The following is a 16,671-nucleotide window of genomic DNA, read 5'->3' as shown; positions in this document are numbered from 1 at the left end:
CTAGGCAACATAGAGGTCCCGACTCTACAAAAAAAATTTTGAAAATTAGCTGTCCACAAAAAGAAAAAAAATTAGCTGGCCATGGGGGCACATACAGGTAGTCTTAGCTAAGAGTAACCAACCTCGCATAGGGGGCGCCGCCTGCAGGGGTTCTGCCTTTGAACTCGCTGCAGCCTGGCCCTGGCCGTGACCCCGGCCTGCAGCCAGCGAACCAGCAGCCTGCAGCCACCTGGATTCTGTGCAGGCTCCGCCCAGGAGGCGGAGGAGGCTGAGGCAGAAGGATTGCTTGAGCCTGGGAGAGAGCCTTCAGTAGGTTATGATTGTGCCACTGCACTCCAGCCTGGGTGACAGGGCGAGACTTTATCTCTAAATAAAGAAAGTTAAAGTGGGTTGGATCCCTTTGTGAAATACCCAGGCTTTGCTGATGTTGGAGTCCCAGCAACTCCACCTTACTCAATTTGCTGAACTTCTCTGAGCCCCTACTGCCTCATGGGAACAAAAGTAGCTGCCTCAAGAGCTTGCCACATGGATGAATGGGGATGAAGTGCATTAGTTAGGAAGAGCTGGGTTATGCTTAGTAACAAGCACCCCCAAAGACTTCATGGCCCCAGCAGCTAAGGTTTGGTTCCCATGATGGTTGTTTTGTGAAGGGAAAATGAAGCAAATTATGCACTGTTTTGTAACACTTCTCCTTGGAAGGGACACATGCCACCTCTGCTCACATTTCATTGGCCAAAGCAAGTCACATGGCCATCCCCAATGTCAGTAGGGTGGGAAATATGATTGTCCTCTAGGATCAGAACCATCTGGACCTGGTGGCATGTGCCCGTAGTCCCAACTACTTTGGAGGCTGAGGTGGGAGGATTGCTTGAGTCCAGGAGTTGGAGGCTGCAGTGAGGTATCATCATGCCACTTCACTCCAGCTTGAGTGACAGCGCCAGACCCTGTCAAAAACAAAACAAAACAGGCTGGGCGCAGTGGCTCACGCCTGTAATCTCAGCCCTTTGGGAGGTCGAAGTGGGCAGATGGCCTGAGGTCGGGAATTCAAAGCCAGCCTGGCCAGCATGGTGAAACTCCGTCTCTACTAAAAATACAAAAATTAGCTGGGCGTGGTGGCAGGTGTCTGTAATCCCAGCTACTCTGGAAGCTGAGGCAGAATAATCGCTTGAACCTGGGAGGCGGAGGTTGCAGTGAGCCGAGATCGCGCCATTGCACTCCAATCTGGGCAACAGAGTGAGACTCTCAAAAAAAGACAAAACAGCCGGGAGCGGTGGCTCATGCCTGTAATCCTAGCACTTTGAGAGGCCAAGGTGGGCGGATCACCTGAGGTTGGGAGTTCAAGACCAGCCTTACCAACATGGAGAAACCCAGTCTCTAGTAAAAATACGAAAAATTAGCCAGGCGTGGTGGCACATGCCTGTAATCCCAGCTACTCAGGAGGCTGAGGCAGGAGAATCACTTGAACCCAGAGGCAGAGGCTGCAGTGAGCTGAGATCGTACCATTGCACTCCAGCCTGGGCAACAAGAGTGAAACTCCGTCTCAAAACAAAACAAAACAAAACAAATAATACATGATATGTCAGTGGTTAACAACATGTCTGGTATAGAGCAGGTGCTCAATAAGTGGGCATCATTATAGGAGAGGCTTACAGGCTAAAATGGCTGACACTCCAAATCATGATGCTCCATGAATGGGGAAACTGAGGCCCCTGGCTCTACCCTTGCTTTCCCCTCCCCCTGCTTCTCATGGAGGTGGGGGGAAAAAAAGACAGCAGCCATTTCTGAAGAAGCATTTATTAGCATGCAGGGCCCATGCTAGAGGCTCCTTATTTCCAGGGCAAGGCCGGCGAGACAGAGCCCATTGCTCAGGACGCAGCCCAGATTGCAAAGAGAGGACAGCCCATGGTAGCGGAAGAAATTCTGGCGGAGAGCACTGTATTTGGGGTCCTTCTCTCGCAGCTGGCGGTAGGGATCGGGACCCTGGTGGCTGCCTGGTACCTCTCCACCCAGGCCTCGCTCCTTCTCCACAGTTTGCAGGGCCCACATGGCAGCTGTGGTGCGGGGCTCCAGCCAGCGGGCGTTGACAGTGGCCAGCGTGAGGCTCAGGAACAGCAGGTAAAGCTGGCAGGGACAGCAGAAGAGAAGGTGAGCCATGCCTGGGAGGCCAGACGGGCCCTTGGGAGGGCCTTTCTGTATCCTCAACAGCACAGGGGTGGGGGTGGGGACAGCACTGGATCAAAAAGCCTGCCTCCCCCTCTTTCCTTGAACCCAGACTGAGGGACCCAAAGCAGAGTTCCAGCTCTTCTACTCTGAAACTGGTAGCTCTGAAGGAAAAGCTCTATCCCCACCTCCTCTATTTCCCACAAAACCTCCCGAGCCTCCTCTCTTCTGATACTCAGACTGGAAGTCCCCAGGCCAGGATCTCTTTCCTCAGTGGCCACAGCCCAGACCCCAGAAGCTGACACTGGACCCACAGAGAGTGAATAAAAAGTCTTTGAGTGGCTGGGCACAGTGGCTCACGCCTATAGTCCCAGCGCTTTGGGAGGCTGAGGTGGGTGGATCACTTGAGGCCAGGAGTTCAAGACCAGTCTGGGCAACATGGGCAAAACCCCATCTCTACTAAAAATACAAAAATGAGCCAGGTGTGAGGGCTGTCCCCTGTAATCCCAACTACTCAGGAGGCTGAGGCATGAGAATTGCTTGAACCCGGGAGGGAGAGGTTGCAGTGAGCCGAGATTGCACCACTGCACTGCAACCTGGATGACAGAACAAGACCCTGTCTCAAAAACAAACAGAACAAAACAAAAAGTCTTTGAAGGCAGGCATGGTGGCTCAAGCCTGTAATCTGTAATCCCGGTGATTTTAGAGATAGGGGTGGGAGCATCACTTGAGGCCAGGAGTTCAAGACCAGCCTGAACAACAACACAGCAAGACCCTCATCTCTTTTTTTTTTTCTGAGACTGAGTTTCACTCTTGTTGCCCAGGTTGGAGTGCAATGGCGTGACCTCGGCTCACTGCAATCTCCGCTTCCCGGGTTCAAGTGATTCTCCTGCCTCAGCTTCCCAAATAGCTGGGATTACAGGTGCACGCCATCCAGCTAATTTTTGTAGTTTACTTAGTAAAGACAGGGTTTCACCATGTTGGCCAGGATGGTCTCGATCTCCTGACCTCATGATCCGCCCACCTCGGCCTCCCAAAGTGCTGGGATTACAGGCATAAGCCACCGCACCCAGTCTCCCTATTTTTTTAAATTAAGAAAAATGTTTTTGCCATTCTCAGATTGCTATAATTCCATCTCCATTTTTTTTTTTTTTTTTTGAGGCGGAGTCTTGCTCTGTCGTCCAGGCTGGAGTGCAGTGGCCGGATCTCAGCTCACTGCAAGCTCCGCCTCCCGGGTTCCCGCCATTCTCCTGCCTCAGCCTCCCAAGTAGCTGGGACTACAGGCACCCACCACCTCGCCCGGCTAGTTTTTTGTATTTTTAGTAGAGATGGGGTTTCACTGTGTTCGCCAGGATGGTCTCGATCTCCTGACCTTGTGATCCGCCAGTCTCGGCCTCCCAAAGTGCTGGGATTACAGGCTTGAGCCACCGCGCCCGGCCCCATCTCCATTTTTTAAAGTATTTTTTAAGTAACTTCTGAGCCTGTTTCATTAAAATAAATAAATAAAAGAAAGAAAAAAATCTGTGAAGTTCTAATTACCCATAATCCCCTCCTGTCTCTATGAGATTATTCTTGAAACACCTGTCAGATCTCTCTTTCCCACATCTATGGAACATAACGCAGGCAAGGGAAGGCCAGAGCAGAGAAATCTGAGATGCAGAGATAGTTTCTTGCCTTGTGGCCAGAAAAATGTGTGGAAGGCGGTAGGAAACCGTAAATTCCCGGTTGGGCTGGTTTTTAAACAATAAACTGGGGTCAATGTACCAGCTCAGCTGAGTCACCACAGCTTGGCAGCAGGCCCAGCCAGCGGGAGGAGAGGGAACAGCAGCTAGCGGGGAGATGCTGGGGGATAGACAGGGCTGCTGGGGACTGTTGTACAGGCTGTGCACTGCTCAAAGGTATCCAGAGCCCAGCTTTGTATCTACCAGGAAGAAGGGGCTCCCCTCCTCTCCCCTCCCCTCCTCTCCCTTCTCCTTTCCTCTCCTCTCCTTTCCTTTTTTTTTTTTTTGGAGACAGAGTCTTGCTTTGTCACCCAGGCTGGATTGCAGTGGCGTGATCTTGGCTCGCTGCAACCTCTGCCTCCCAGGTTCAAGCAATTCTCCTGCCTCAGCCTCCTGAGTAGCTGGGATTACAGGTGCACACCACCATGCCTGGCTAATTTTTTTGTATTTTTAGTAGAGATAGGGTTTCACCATGTTGGTCAGGCTGGTCTTGAACTCCTGACCTTGTGATCCACCCACCTCGGCCTCCCAAAGTGCTGGGATTACAGGCATGAGCCACCATGCCTGGACTTTTTTTTTTTTCCTGGAAAAGGTGTAGCCATAGGCGCTCATTGGGGTCCTGGGAATAAGTCTCCAGAGGGCAGTGGCACTCAAAATCACGTACCTGGCTGGCCTCCCAGAATGTGAGCTGAGCCCAGGCATGCTGTGAAGCCAAGATGCAGAGGTTGATGAAAGCACAGCCCATGGAGATGTGGAAGTAGAAGGGGAAGAGTTTGCTCTGCACTAGTCCGAAGGTATGTCGGGGAAGGCCTCGGAAAAGCAGGAAGCCTGCAGGGTATGGGGACCACAGTGGTGTTAGAGCACTTACTGCCCTCTTATTTCTGTCCCCACCCCAGGTACCCATGACATCCAAGCTGAGGGTCCCTACCTGAGACGAAGGTCACCCACATTTGCATGCCCCAGGCACCTGACAAGACCAGTAGATGGACCATCTTAATCAGGCCTCCTAGGTTCCCGCCTTCCTCCATCTTGCAGTCCTGGGAAGGAGGCACCGGGTGGCTCAGAACTTTACCTTTGCCTCGTGCGTGGCCTTCAGACCCTGTGAACCCGCTCGGGGACAGGGTTACGGCCAATCCAGCAGAGATTCTGGCAAAGCAGCTCAGGAATGAGAGTGAGAAAGGCCCAAAGCAGTCAAGGCCCAAAAACAACCCTCGACCCCATCTCTCCAAATGTCAGCCCTCAAGATCTCAGGCTCTCTGGACCTCAATCTCCATGACACTTCAGAGGCCCCCAAATTTCAGCCCCAGCAGCTCCAGCTCATAGCCCTAGGTCTTCAGAGATCACTCCACTAATTCCCAAACATCACCCCAGGGATCCAGTTCTGACATCCAAGACCACTCTTCTCATAAAATAATCCCGGATATTAGGTGAAGATCCCTAAAACCCCGAGGAAACCCCAAATCTCATCCCGAGGACACCGATCCCACCGTTAGGAACCAAGACCTCAACCCGCAGCACCCGGATTCCGAGAACAGAGACGTCGGGGCCAAATGGGCTGAATTCGGTACCTCACTCCCACGCCCCCGGGTGGACAGCGACCCTCCTCCGCCGCGTCCCCTCGTGGGTTTCCCCCAAGAATTCGTCCCGCCTCCCAGCTGAGCCCGAAACCAATCGGATCGTAGATCTGCACCTTTCTATCCCGCCCTCTTGGGTATTTACTAATCGTAGAATCACCCCCTGGGATCCCACCCCCTCAACGGGCTTTTATCCAATTACACCGCGGCTACTAAGCGCTGCTGAAGCGTGAAGGCGCCAATGAGGCCTTCAGCTACTCTGGCAGGGGCGGAACTAAAATGCCGGCCACACCCCTCTCTGTGACTCCTTCAGCCTCTGAGCGTTTTAATGCGATGGTGTCCCCGCGGGATCAAACTTCAGCGTCACGGCTGAGGACTGGCTTCGTGGTCCCTGATGGGAGAGCATGAACAGGTGGTATGTGGTAGGTGGGGTTCTGGAGCCTGGCGGGTGCAGAATTCACAACCCAGGGGGCGGAGCCAGGATGATGACCCCGCCCCCTTTCCTAAATAATTCTCCCAGGAGGGACGCGGAAGCAACAACCGGATGGGACCGGGAGAGAGGAGGCACGACTGGGGACCTAAGCTGGCTCCCAAATGCCTCTCCTTTTCCCCTGCAAGGCTCCCAGGCTTCCTATGGTCCCTAAGTCCCAGGTTCTCAGCGTGACATTCCAGAGCAGACACAACTTCCCATTACTCTATACCAGGCACTGGCATGGATTAATTTATTTAATCACAATATCCCAGTAAGGTGAATATTATGACATCTCGTTTTTATAGTTGGGGACACTGAGGCAGGGAGAGGTTCAGTAGCGAGACCAGTATTACACAGCTTGAAGGGACAGAGCTAGGATCTGAACCTAGGCCATCTAGCTGGAGAGTTTCCCTGCTTAACCATCATACTCTGCTGCCCCTGGAAGTGAGGACCTTCCTGAGGCAGTGACTCTCGGAGGGGCAGCTTAGGACATTTCAGGCAGAAGAAAAACGTGTGCATCACGGGGTATGTGTCAAGAATGTGAATAGTGAATGCTTAGGGAATGCCCGGCACTCAATTAGGTGCTCAGAAAATAGGAGCCTAAAAAAGGATTAAGGAAGATTTTACCAAAGATATGCTGAATAGTTTTTGTTTGTTTGTGTTTGAGACAGAGTCTCACTCTGTTGCCCAGGCTGGAGTGCAGTGGTGTAATCTCGGCTCACTGCAATATTGGGCAGGCTGGTCTTGAACTCCTGACCTCAGGTGATCCACCTGCCTTGGCCTCCCAAAGTGCTAGGATTACAGGTGTGAGCCACCACGCCCAGCCTAAGTAGAGTTTTGAAGAGCGTGTAGGAGTCTTCCAGGTCAACTGAATCAGGCAGAGGGCTTGGCAAGGGCGACAGAAGAGAAAGGTCTAGAGGATTTGGGGGAAGAGACTGAGTGTGACTCAGGGCAAGGTGCCTTTCACCTAGAAATTCCTCCAGGCAGACCTGCCCCAGATATCTCCATCTGTGCCATATCTGGCTATACTAGAGGGGGAGGGGAGTCGGAAGTGAGACCCAGAGCTCAGCTGTTTCCTGTTCCCAGCAGTTCCCAGCCTCTTCTAGCACAGGCCTGGGCCCCAATTCAGCTAACATCTATTGAATAGATATGCCCTGCCTCTCCTGCTCACACTCTATGGCTGGCATTCACCTGTGGGGCCAGGTCCAAGTTCCTGGCTTGGCCATTGATACTTTACTGGAGCTGCTCTGCTAACCTCCTGCTGCTTCCTCTTGGATCTCAATTCAGCCATCATGAATTTACCAGCATAGAGCATGTGGTTCCACACCTCCAAGCTTTTGCACATGCTGTTGCCTGCCAGGAAAGCCCTTCCTTTAAGCCAATGTCAAGGTCCCTTTTTTCTTTGAACTCTTCTGAGGCCTGATTTTTTTTCTTTGAGGCCTTCTGGGTCCTTCTCACTGCCCAGCCCAAACCTTGGGGGCTGGGATAATCTTTTTTTGTTGTTTTTTATTTCTGGAGACCGAGTCTCACTCTGTTGCCCAGGCTGGAGTGCAGTGGTGTAATCTCGGCTCACTGCAACTCCACCTCCCAGGTTCAAGCGATTCTCCTGCCTCAGCCTCCTGAGTAGCTGGGATTACAGGCGCCCATCGCCACGCCCAGCTAGTTTTTGTATTTTTAGTAGAAACGTGGTTTCACCATGTTGGCCACACTGGTCTTGAACTCCTGACCTCAAGTGGTCCTCCCGCCTTGGCCTCCCAAAGTGCTGGGATTACAGGCGTGAGCCACCACTGCCGGCTGCGCCTAGCCTTGGGATCATCTTTCATCCAGCTTTGGCTCCTACCATAACTGAGAAGCCTTGAGTTTAGGGCTGAGGCCTCTCTGGCATGTCAGGGAGGGTCTGGGGGCACTGGGGACATGGGGAGTTATCTCAAAGCAGCCCCTGCTTCCCTACTCACAGCGACCCTCTTTTGGCCGGCCTACCCCGGGACCCTGACTACTCTGTGTCCTGCCTCTACTCACCTCCCTCACCCTCCAGCGTGGGTTTGCCTGCTAACGTGAAGTGTGACAAGTACTGGGGTTCGTTGGGGGGCTGCCATAGGGCTGGGGACACTGGGAGGGGCTGGGAATGTGAGGAGTGCCCTGCATTGTCCCTCAAGGAAGCCCTTACCCCTAGGCTCTTCCTCGGACAAGGCTCTGGAGCGTACAGCTCACTGGTCCAGGACCCCAGAGCCAGAGACCTTGGGATGTCCTGCTTCTGGGGACACAGTGAAGAGTGCAGACTGCAGGCCAGGGTGGGGCTCGGGGCCTCCGCCACATGAGGCTGCCCCCTCCCGCAATCCAGACCTGCAGAAGGAGTGCTGTCATGACCAGGACGTTTTGAAGAGGCATCACAACGTAGCTAAGGTCACCCCCACCCGGGAAACCCCTTAAATGCCAAAAACCACTGTAATCTACTGCTGTGGGGCTTAGGGAAGGGGCTGTAGGGCAGAGGGACCCCCATGAACACACCCACTGTGTTTCTTCAGCACCTAGAACAGCGCCTGGCACTCAGCAGGCCCTCACTAAGCAAGTCTTGAATGGAGGAAGGAATGGATGGAAAGAAAGAGTGTGGCTGTGTGTCTTCCATGGAGATTTGACTGTGATTGTCTCTCAGCCACATAAGTGCACTTCTGAGCGTGTGTAGCCTAAGGGGGAGGTGCATGAATATGCCCGGAGTGGAGCTTTGCCTGTACTTGTGGTTTGGGACACCCAGAACCGAGGACATCCAACTTTTGTCCAGCCCTCCAAACTGGGTTGAGGTTAGCAAGGAGGCAGCTCAGGGACAAATTTCTACTCCCATCTCATCTCTCTTCCCTAGAAGCCCTTGGAGACCAGCTCCTCCAAAGTCAAAGGTGAGAAATCTCCTTTCCAACGAAACTGTGTGGGGAAGACCTGCTGGTTTCTACCTCTACCCTCTGCCCCAGCATCAGCTGACCCCCTGCCATGGTCACCCATTCACTCCTGCCCAAGACTGAGTGGGCCCCTGTTCCATATCTTACACCCTGTTCCTACTGCTACTCTGAGCCTCTGCTGACCTCTGCCCTGCCCTTGCCCCAGACCCTACCCCTTACAGCCCTGGTTCACCCTGTCCTCTGCCCACAGCCAAGACCATTGTGATGATTCCCGACTCCCAGAAGCTCCTGCGATGTGAACTTGAGTCACTCAAGAGCCAGCTACAGGCCCAGACCAAGGTGAACCACCTTGGCCCTGACCCCAGCAACCTCTCTTTCTCCTTGCCCTCCCCTCCTTCCTCCCACCCCAAGGCTGACCTCTTTCCCCCAGGCTTTCGAGTTCCTGAACCACTCAGTGACCATGTTGGAGAAGGAGAGCTGCTTGCAGCAAATCAAGATTCAGCAGCTTGAAGGTGAGGACTGGCCAGAAATCAAGGTCAGGCTAGGCCAGGCATGGTGGCTCACGCCTGTAATCCCAGCATTTGGGGAGGCCAAAGAGGGTGAATCACTTGAGGTCAGGAGTTTGAGACCAGCCTGGGCAACATGGTGAAACCCCATATCTACTTAAAAAAAAAAAAAGAGGCCCGGTGCGGTGGCTCAAGCCTGCAATCCCAGCACTTTGGGAGGCCGAGACGGGCGGATCACGAGGTCAGGAGATGGAGACCATCGTGGCTAACACGGTGAAACCTCGTCTCCACTGAAAAATACAAAAAAACTAGCTGGGCGAGGTGGCGGGTGCCTGTAGTCCCAGCTACTCATTCAGGAGAATGGTGTAAACCCGGGAGGCAGAGCTTGCAGTGAGCTGAGATTCGGCCACTGCACTCCAGCCTGGGCGACAGAGCGAGACTCTGTCTCAAAAAAAAAAAAAAGAAAGAAAGAAAAAAGGCCGGGTGTGGTCACTCACGGCTGTAATCCCAGCACTTTGGGAGGCCAAGACAGAAGGATCACCTGAGGTCAGGAGTTCAAGACCAGACTGACCAATATGGTGAAACCCCATCTCTACTAAAAATACAAAAATTAGCCAGGCATGGTGGCGTGCACCTGTAGTCCCAGCCACTTAGGAGGCTGAGAAAGGAGAATTGCTTTCTGGGAGGCGGAGGTTGCAGTAAGCCGAGATGACATCACACCACTGCACTCCAGCCTGGGAGACAAAGCAAGACTCCGTCTCAAAAAAAAAAAAAAGTCAGGCTGGAAGCTGGTCCTGTTGGGATCAGCTGGGCCAGGCCAGGGTGAGAGAAATTGGGAGAGTCTGGGTTCTGGGTCAAGATTAGGACAAGCTGGGTTCTGGGTGGGATCAGGGCTCAGTCAGGGTCCCACACTCTCTGCAGAGGTGCTGAGCCCCACAGGCCGCCAGGGAGAGAAGGAGAGGCACAAGAGGGGCATGGAGCAGGGCCAGCAGGAGCTGTATGGGGCCCTGGCCCAAGGCCTGCAGGGGCTGGAGAAGATCCTGCGAGACACTGAGGAGGTGCAGCGGGCCCGCACCACTCGCTGCCTGCAGCTGCTGGCCCAGGAGATCCAGGACAGGTGGGGGATGGCGGGAGGGCAGCCTGGAGTCCATGGGAGGGAAGGGAGACCTAGAACTGGGGAATGGAGGCAGGATGGGAGAAATGGCAGATGCCTGGGGGAGGGGAACTGAGGGATGGTGGAAAGCCTGAGGAACAAGAAGAGGGGATGAGGCTGGGTGTGGTGGTTCATGCCTGTAATCCCAGCACTTTGGGAAGCTAAGATGGGCGGATCACTTGAGGTCAGGAGTTCGAGACCAGCCTGATCAACATGGTGAAACCCCATCTCTACTAAAAATACAAAAATTAGTCGGGCATGGTGGCGGGTGCCTGTAATTCCAGATACTTGGGAAGCTGAAGCAGGAGAATCACTGGAACCCAGGAGGCAGAGGTTGCAGTGAGCCGAGATCGCACCACTGCACTCCAGCCTGGGCGCCTGGGCAGCAGAGTGAGACTCTGTCTCAAAAAAAAAAAAAAAAAAGAGGAGAGGAGGAGAGGCTCAGGGAGACAGGTGGCTTGTGGGGGTGGGGGAGTGGGAAACTGAGAGGCCAGAAGGCAGAGAAGACAGAAAGCTGGAGGTGGGATGGAAAAAGAGGCCGGGGGGCCGGGCGCAGTGGCTCAAGCCTGTAATCCCAGCACTTTGGGAGGCTGAGACGGGCGGATCACGAGGTCAGGAGATCGAGACCATCCTGGCTAACACGGTGAAACCCTGTCTCTACTAAAAATACAAAAAACTAGCCGGGCGAGGTGGTGGGCGCCTATAGTCCCAGCTACTCCGGAGGCTGAGGCAGGAGAATGGTGTAAACCCGGAGGCGGAGTTTGCAGTGAGCTGAGATCCAGCCACTACACTCCAGCCTGGGCGACATAGCCAGACTCCGTCTCAAAAAAAGAAAAAAAAAAAAAAGGCCAGGGGATCAGAAGGGGGGATGGCAGGAAAGACTGAGAGGACAGGAGGCTGGTGGTGTAGAAAGTTGGGGACAGGAGGTGGGGGGGGTGGAGGCCAGGTGATAGGAGGCTGAGTGGGGTGGGAGAGGCTAAGAGAATGGGAGGCTGGGGATCAGAAGGAGAGGATGGGGATGAGGGTAGGGGGATTGTAGAAGGGGAGGGAAAAAGGGCAGGGAGGTGTGGGAGGGGACAGAGCTTGGGAGGATAGGTGGAGGGAGGGACAGATAGGGGCATGGGAGGTCAGGGGCCAGGCAGGGAGTGCAGGTCTAGGCTGCACTGTCCCCTCAGCAAGAAGTTCCTGTGGGAGGAGCTGGAACTGGTGCGGGAGGAGGTGACCTTCATCTATCAGAAGCTCCGTGAGTGCCTGGAGCCCACATCCGGTGGCGGGTGGGGGGTGGGGTTCCTTCTTCAGCCCCTGTCCCCCTGAGCCCCCTCCCTCCACCACAGAGGCACAGGAGGATGAGATCTCAGAGAACCTGGTGAACATTCAGAAAATGCAGAAAACGCAGGTGAAATGCCGCAAAGTGAGTGCAGAAATGGGGACCCTGGGGAAGAGTGGGAGACAGAGGGATGGGGATTTCAGCCAGCTTCCACCATGAGATTGGAGCCAGAGTCAAATCTCAGCTCTGCCACTCACTGCTGTGTGACTGTGGGCAAGTCACTTGATCTCTCTGAGCCTCAGTTTCTCATCTATATAATGGGTGTAATAATAACTCATCTTGGCTGGGCGCAGTGGCTCATGCCTGTAATCCCAGCACTTTGGGAGACTGAAGTGGGTGGATCACCCGAGGTCAGAAGTTCGAGACCAGCCTGGCCAACATGATGAAACCCTGTCTCTAATAAAAATACAAAAATTAGTCGGGCATGGTGGCGGGTGCCTGTAATTCCAGATACTTGGGAAGCTGAAGCAGGAGAATCACTGGAACCCAGGAGGCAGAGGTTGCAGTGAGCCGAGATCGCACCACTGCACTCCAGCCTGGGCGCCTGGGCAGCAGAGTGAGACTCTGTCTCAAAAAAAAAAAAAAAAAAGAGGAGAGGAGGAGAGGCTCAGGGAGACAGGTGGCTTGTGGGGGTGGGGGAGTGGGAAACTGAGAGGCCAGAAGGCAGAGAAGACAGAAAGCTGGAGGTGGGATGGAAAAAGAGGCCGGGGGGCCGGGCGCAGTGGCTCAAGCCTGTAATCCCAGCACTTTGGGAGGCTGAGACGGGCGGATCACGAGGTCAGGAGATCGAGACCATCCTGGCTAACACGGTGAAACCCTGTCTCTACTAAAAAATACAAAAAACTAGCCGGGCGAGGTGGTGGGCGCCTATAGTCCCAGCTACTCCGGAGGCTGAGGCAGGAGAATGGTGTAAACCCGGGAGGCGGAGTTTGCAGTGAGCTGAGATCCAGCCACTACACTCCAGCCTGGGCGACATAGCCAGACTCCGTCTCAAAAAAAGAAAAAAAAAAAAAAGGCCAGGGGATCAGAAGGGGGGATGGCAGGAAAGACTGAGAGGACAGGAGGCTGGTGGTGTAGAAAGTTGGGGACAGGAGGTGGGGGGGGTGGAGGCCAGGTGATAGGAGGCTGAGTGGGGTGGGAGAGGCTAAGAGAATGGGAGGCTGGGGATCAGAAGGAGAGGATGGGGATGAGGGTAGGGGGATTGTAGAAGGGGAGGGAAAAAGGGCAGGGAGGTGTGGGAGGGGACAGAGCTTGGGAGGATAGGTGGAGGGAGGGACAGATAGGGGCATGGGAGGTCAGGGGCCAGGCAGGGAGTGCAGGTCTAGGCTGCACTGTCCCCTCAGCAAGAAGTTCCTGTGGGAGGAGCTGGAACTGGTGCGGGAGGAGGTGACCTTCATCTATCAGAAGCTCCGTGAGTGCCTGGAGCCCACATCCGGTGGCGGGTGGGGGGTGGGGTTCCTTCTTCAGCCCCTGTCCCCCTGAGCCCCCTCCCTCCACCACAGAGGCACAGGAGGATGAGATCTCAGAGAACCTGGTGAACATTCAGAAAATGCAGAAAACGCAGGTGAAATGCCGCAAAGTGAGTGCAGAAATGGGGACCCTGGGGAAGAGTGGGAGACAGAGGGATGGGGATTTCAGCCAGCTTCCACCATGAGATTGGAGCCAGAGTCAAATCTCAGCTCTGCCACTCACTGCTGTGTGACTGTGGGCAAGTCACTTGATCTCTCTGAGCCTCAGTTTCCTCATCTATATAATGGGTGTAATAATAACTCATCTTGGCTGGGCGCAGTGGCTCATGCCTGTAATCCCAGCACTTTGGGAGACTGAAGTGGGTGGATCACCCGAGGTCAGAAGTTCGAGACCAGCCTGGCCAACATGATGAAACCCTGTCTCTAATAAAAATACAAAAATTAGCCGGGTATGGTTGCGTGTGCCTGTAATCCCAGCTACTCAGGAGACAGGATGGAGAATCGCTTGAACCCAAGAGGCGGAGGTTACAGTGAGCCAAAATCATGCCATTGCACTCCACCCTGGGCAAAAAGAGTGAAACTCCATCTTAAAAAAAAAGAAAAAGAAAAAGAAAATTCATCCTGTTGGGTGCTGTGGCTCATGCCTGTTATCTCAGCACTTTGGGAGGCTGAGGTGGGTGGACTGCTTGAGCCCAGAAGTTCAAGACCAGCCTAGGCAACATGGCAAAACCCTGTCTCTACAAAAAAACAAAATAAAACAAAACAAAAACCAAAACAAAACAAAACAATGAAACAAGAGGGTGTGGTGGTACACGCCTGTAGACCTAGCTACTCAGAAGGCTGAGGTAGGGGGATCGCTTGAGCCTTAGAGGTTCGGGGTGCATTGAGCCCTGATAGTACCACTGCACTCTAGCCTGGGCGACAGAGTGAGACCCTGTCTCAAAAAAAGACAAAAAACAAAAACAAAACCAAAAAACCCCACGCATCCCTACCTGATCAGGTGTCTGTATTAGCTGAGTATTATGCACTTGAATGCAGCCTGGCATATAATAAGTGCTATAGAGCAGTCACCTTTTACTATTGTCATCATTATTTATTTTGTTTTGTTTTTTGAGATGGAGTTTCGTGCTTGTCACCCAGGCTGGCATGCAATGGTGCGATCTCAACTCGCTGCAACCTCCGCCTCCCGGGTTCAAGCAATTTTCTTGCCTCAGCCTCCTGAGTAGCTGGGATTACAGGCGCCTACCACCACACCCAGCAAACTTTTTGTATTTTCAGTAGAGATGGGGCTTCACCGTGTTAGCCAGGATGGTCTCGATCTCCTGACCTCGTGATCTGCCTGCTTCAGCCTCCCAGAGTGCTGGGATTACAGACATGAGCCACCGCGCCCAGCACTATTGTCATTATTATTATGATTGCTGTTCTCTCATCCCTCCCCACCCCAGATCCTGACCAAGATGAAGCAGCAGGGTCATGAGACAACTGCCTGGCCGGAGACTGAAGAGATACCGCAGGGAGCCAGTGGCTGCTGGAAGGATGACCTCCAGAAGGAACTGAGTGATATATGGTGATGCTCAGCCGTCAGTCTGACCCCCAACCCTCATCTGAACCTCTTCCTCCAGCGGGATCTGGCAGTGACCACCAGAATCTGGAGCCCACCTGAGTCCAGACCTCCCTCACCCCCTAGGACTCACCCCCACCACGGCCCCCAACCTTAGCCCTACTGCTGTCCACACCCTGAGCAGTCTGGAGTCTCCCAGGGCCCCCAGCTCCTCATCTTCCTGCAGGTCTGCCGTGCACGTGCTGCAGAACTCCATAGACGGCCTCACCATGTGCTCGGGGGCCCGTCCCAAGGCCTCGAGCCTCAGGGGTGAGGGAGACTGAGAATTGCTTAAGGGTGGGAGGTCATTGTCTAGCTTCACTCAGGGTGACTTATGTTCAGAGAACCTATTTGGGAGTCACATCTGTTGGGTGTTATTTTATGGCCACATTAAGTAGTATTCTGAGGTCACATTAAGGAGTCACTGGAGGTTTCATCCAGGAGTCATTCATGGTCACATTCAGAGTCACTTGGATCTTATAGGAGTCCACGGGGACTCCATGCAGTGGCTCATGCCTGTAATCCTAATATTTTGGGAGACCAAGGTGGGAGGATTACTTGAGTCTAGGAGTTTGAGACCAGCCTGGGCAACACAGAGACCCCATCTCTCCAAAAAATGTAAAAACTAGCTGGGTGATGGTGCACCTGAAGCTGAGCACGCCTGTAGTCTCAGCTACTCAGGAGGCCGAGAAAGAAGGACCGCTTGAGCCTGGGAGGTCAAGGCTGCAGTGAGCCATAATCGCACCACTGCACTGCAGCCTGGGCAACAGAGTGAGACCCCATCTCAAAAAAAAGTGTCAGTCAGGTAAAATTCAAGGGTCATTGAAGTCATAATTTGGTGTCACATTAGATCACATTCAAGGGACTTGGGGGTCATGGTTTAAGTATCATTGAGGTATACTATGAAGGGACACAGGGCCTATGTTTGGGGGTTACTCAAGGGTCACATTCAGGGTACCTATCCCTCCTGCAGGCCACAAGGGGTACCGGTGCCTGAGCCCTCCACTCCCCTCCTGGGACTCTGACTCCGACTCTGACCAGGACCTCTCCCAGCCACCTTTCAGCAAGAGCTGTCGCTCCTTCCCACCCGGTGCAGATCCTCCCCAGTCCCCGCCTCCACCCATTTCCCTCCTGACCTGCCCTGGACTCCCACGGTTTAGACCCTTGGAACAGGCCCAGATCCCGATCTGGGCATGCGATCCCTGACCTGCAGCCCCAGAGTCCCCTGGACCTGGCCAGGCCCTGACCCACCCTCTCTCTCCACAGCTTGAGCAGCCGGGACTGCTCTCCCTGAAGACCCCTCCAGAGAGAAAATAAACTAGCTGAAACCCTCCTCTAGCCCGGACTGTTAGTCCTGCTGCTTCCTGTGCCTAGGAATCCCCCTGCCCTCCCAGTTTACTCCTCATTGGTTGGGGGGAGGGCTGTAAAGACCCCAGGGGTCATTCGGGATGTGTGGGCTTGGAATCAGGGGACATTTGAAGCCAGATTTAATATATGATAAGGCAAGGAGTCATTCTGTCCAGATACGAGCGGCCAGACAGACTTCCACACTGGCCACAGAGCCTTCCTTTCTGGGGGGCCCTGGCGAATGGGGAAACTGAGGCCCAGCGAGGGAGGGGCGCGGCCCAGGGACATGCTCTGAAGCCCCGCCCTCCTATTACCCTCGGAGCCCCGCCCACCCCAGGGTCCTCCCTCTCTACTTCCATTCTTGGTTCCTTCCCCTAATCAATGCTAACACGCCCCGCCCCCAAGATCACGGAGGCCCCGCCCCACCCCGCTAATGAGGCCCCGCCCTACG

At 54.0% G+C, this 16,671-nt stretch overlaps 2 protein-coding genes across 18 annotated transcripts; one reads left to right on the top strand and one right to left on the bottom strand.

The window, feature by feature from the left end:
• Nucleotides 1-1,776: 1,776 nt before the first annotated feature.
• TMEM205 (transmembrane protein 205) lies at nucleotides 1,777-5,753 on the bottom strand. Of its 5 annotated transcripts, none has more exons than XM_033195973.1 (4): nucleotides 5,572-5,753; nucleotides 4,810-4,918; nucleotides 4,546-4,709; nucleotides 1,777-2,121 (listed from the first exon to the last, which is right to left on the bottom strand). In XM_033195973.1, exons 2-4 carry the CDS (start codon nucleotides 4,907-4,909, stop codon nucleotides 1,816-1,818), a joined length of 570 nt encoding a protein of 189 aa, XP_033051864.1. In that variant the 5' UTR covers nucleotides 4,910-4,918; nucleotides 5,572-5,753; the 3' UTR covers nucleotides 1,777-1,815. The 5 variants fall into 5 exon arrangements, with proteins under 5 accessions (XP_033051864.1, XP_033051861.1, XP_033051862.1 ...); XM_033195970.1 differs by having other exon boundaries at nucleotides 5,450-5,572; XM_033195971.1 differs by lacking the exon at nucleotides 5,572-5,753 and adding an exon at nucleotides 5,369-5,531.
• On the top strand, nucleotides 5,735-16,640 carry CCDC159 (coiled-coil domain containing 159). 13 transcript variants are annotated; one of them, XM_033195962.1, is made up of 13 exons: nucleotides 5,735-5,870; nucleotides 7,885-8,003; nucleotides 8,101-8,330; nucleotides 8,785-8,818; nucleotides 9,069-9,157; nucleotides 9,249-9,330; nucleotides 10,246-10,441; nucleotides 11,653-11,720; nucleotides 11,812-11,888; nucleotides 14,719-14,840; nucleotides 15,061-15,143; nucleotides 15,847-15,963; nucleotides 16,140-16,211. In XM_033195962.1, the coding sequence occupies exons 1-13, from the start codon at nucleotides 5,860-5,862 to the stop codon at nucleotides 16,142-16,144; spliced, it is 1,233 nt and encodes a 410-aa protein (XP_033051853.1). In that variant the 5' UTR covers nucleotides 5,735-5,859; the 3' UTR covers nucleotides 16,145-16,211. The 13 variants fall into 13 exon arrangements, 10 of the variants coding, with proteins under 10 accessions (XP_033051853.1, XP_033051849.1, XP_033051848.1 ...); XR_004433597.1 differs by lacking the exons at nucleotides 15,061-15,143; nucleotides 15,847-15,963 and adding an exon at nucleotides 16,626-16,640 and having other exon boundaries at nucleotides 16,140-16,220; XR_004433598.1 differs by lacking the exon at nucleotides 11,812-11,888 and adding an exon at nucleotides 13,307-13,383 and having other exon boundaries at nucleotides 14,719-15,143.
• Nucleotides 16,641-16,671: the final 31 nt, after the last annotated feature.

This window comes from Trachypithecus francoisi, unplaced genomic scaffold (genome assembly GCF_009764315.1).
Source record: "Trachypithecus francoisi isolate TF-2019V2 unplaced genomic scaffold, Tfra_2.0 Lachesis_group5, whole genome shotgun sequence".
Lineage (NCBI taxonomy): Eukaryota > Metazoa > Chordata > Mammalia > Primates > Cercopithecidae > Trachypithecus > Trachypithecus francoisi.
The sequence above is the reverse complement of the archived record's forward strand: the minus strand, read 5'-3'. Positions and strand labels throughout refer to the sequence as shown.

Coding starts and splice junctions, on each gene's coding strand:
- TMEM205 (XM_033195973.1), bottom strand. CDS start 4,909: ATGGAGGAAGGCGGGAACCTAGGAGGCCTGATTAAGATGGTCCATCTA. Junction 4,710..4,809: donor GTGGGTGACCTTCGTCTCAG/GTAGGGACCCTC, acceptor CATACCCTGCAG/GCTTCCTGCTTTTCCGAGGC. Junction 2,122..4,545: donor CATTCTGGGAGGCCAGCCAG/GTACGTGATTTT, acceptor TGTCCCTGCCAG/CTTTACCTGCTGTTCCTGAG.
- CCDC159 (XM_033195958.1), top strand. Junction 10,442..11,652: donor GCCCAGGAGATCCAGGACAG/GTGGGGGATGGC, acceptor CTGTCCCCTCAG/CAAGAAGTTCCTGTGGGAGG. Junction 13,384..14,718: donor CGCAGGTGAAATGCCGCAAA/GTGAGTGCAGAA, acceptor TCCCCACCCCAG/ATCCTGACCAAGATGAAGCA.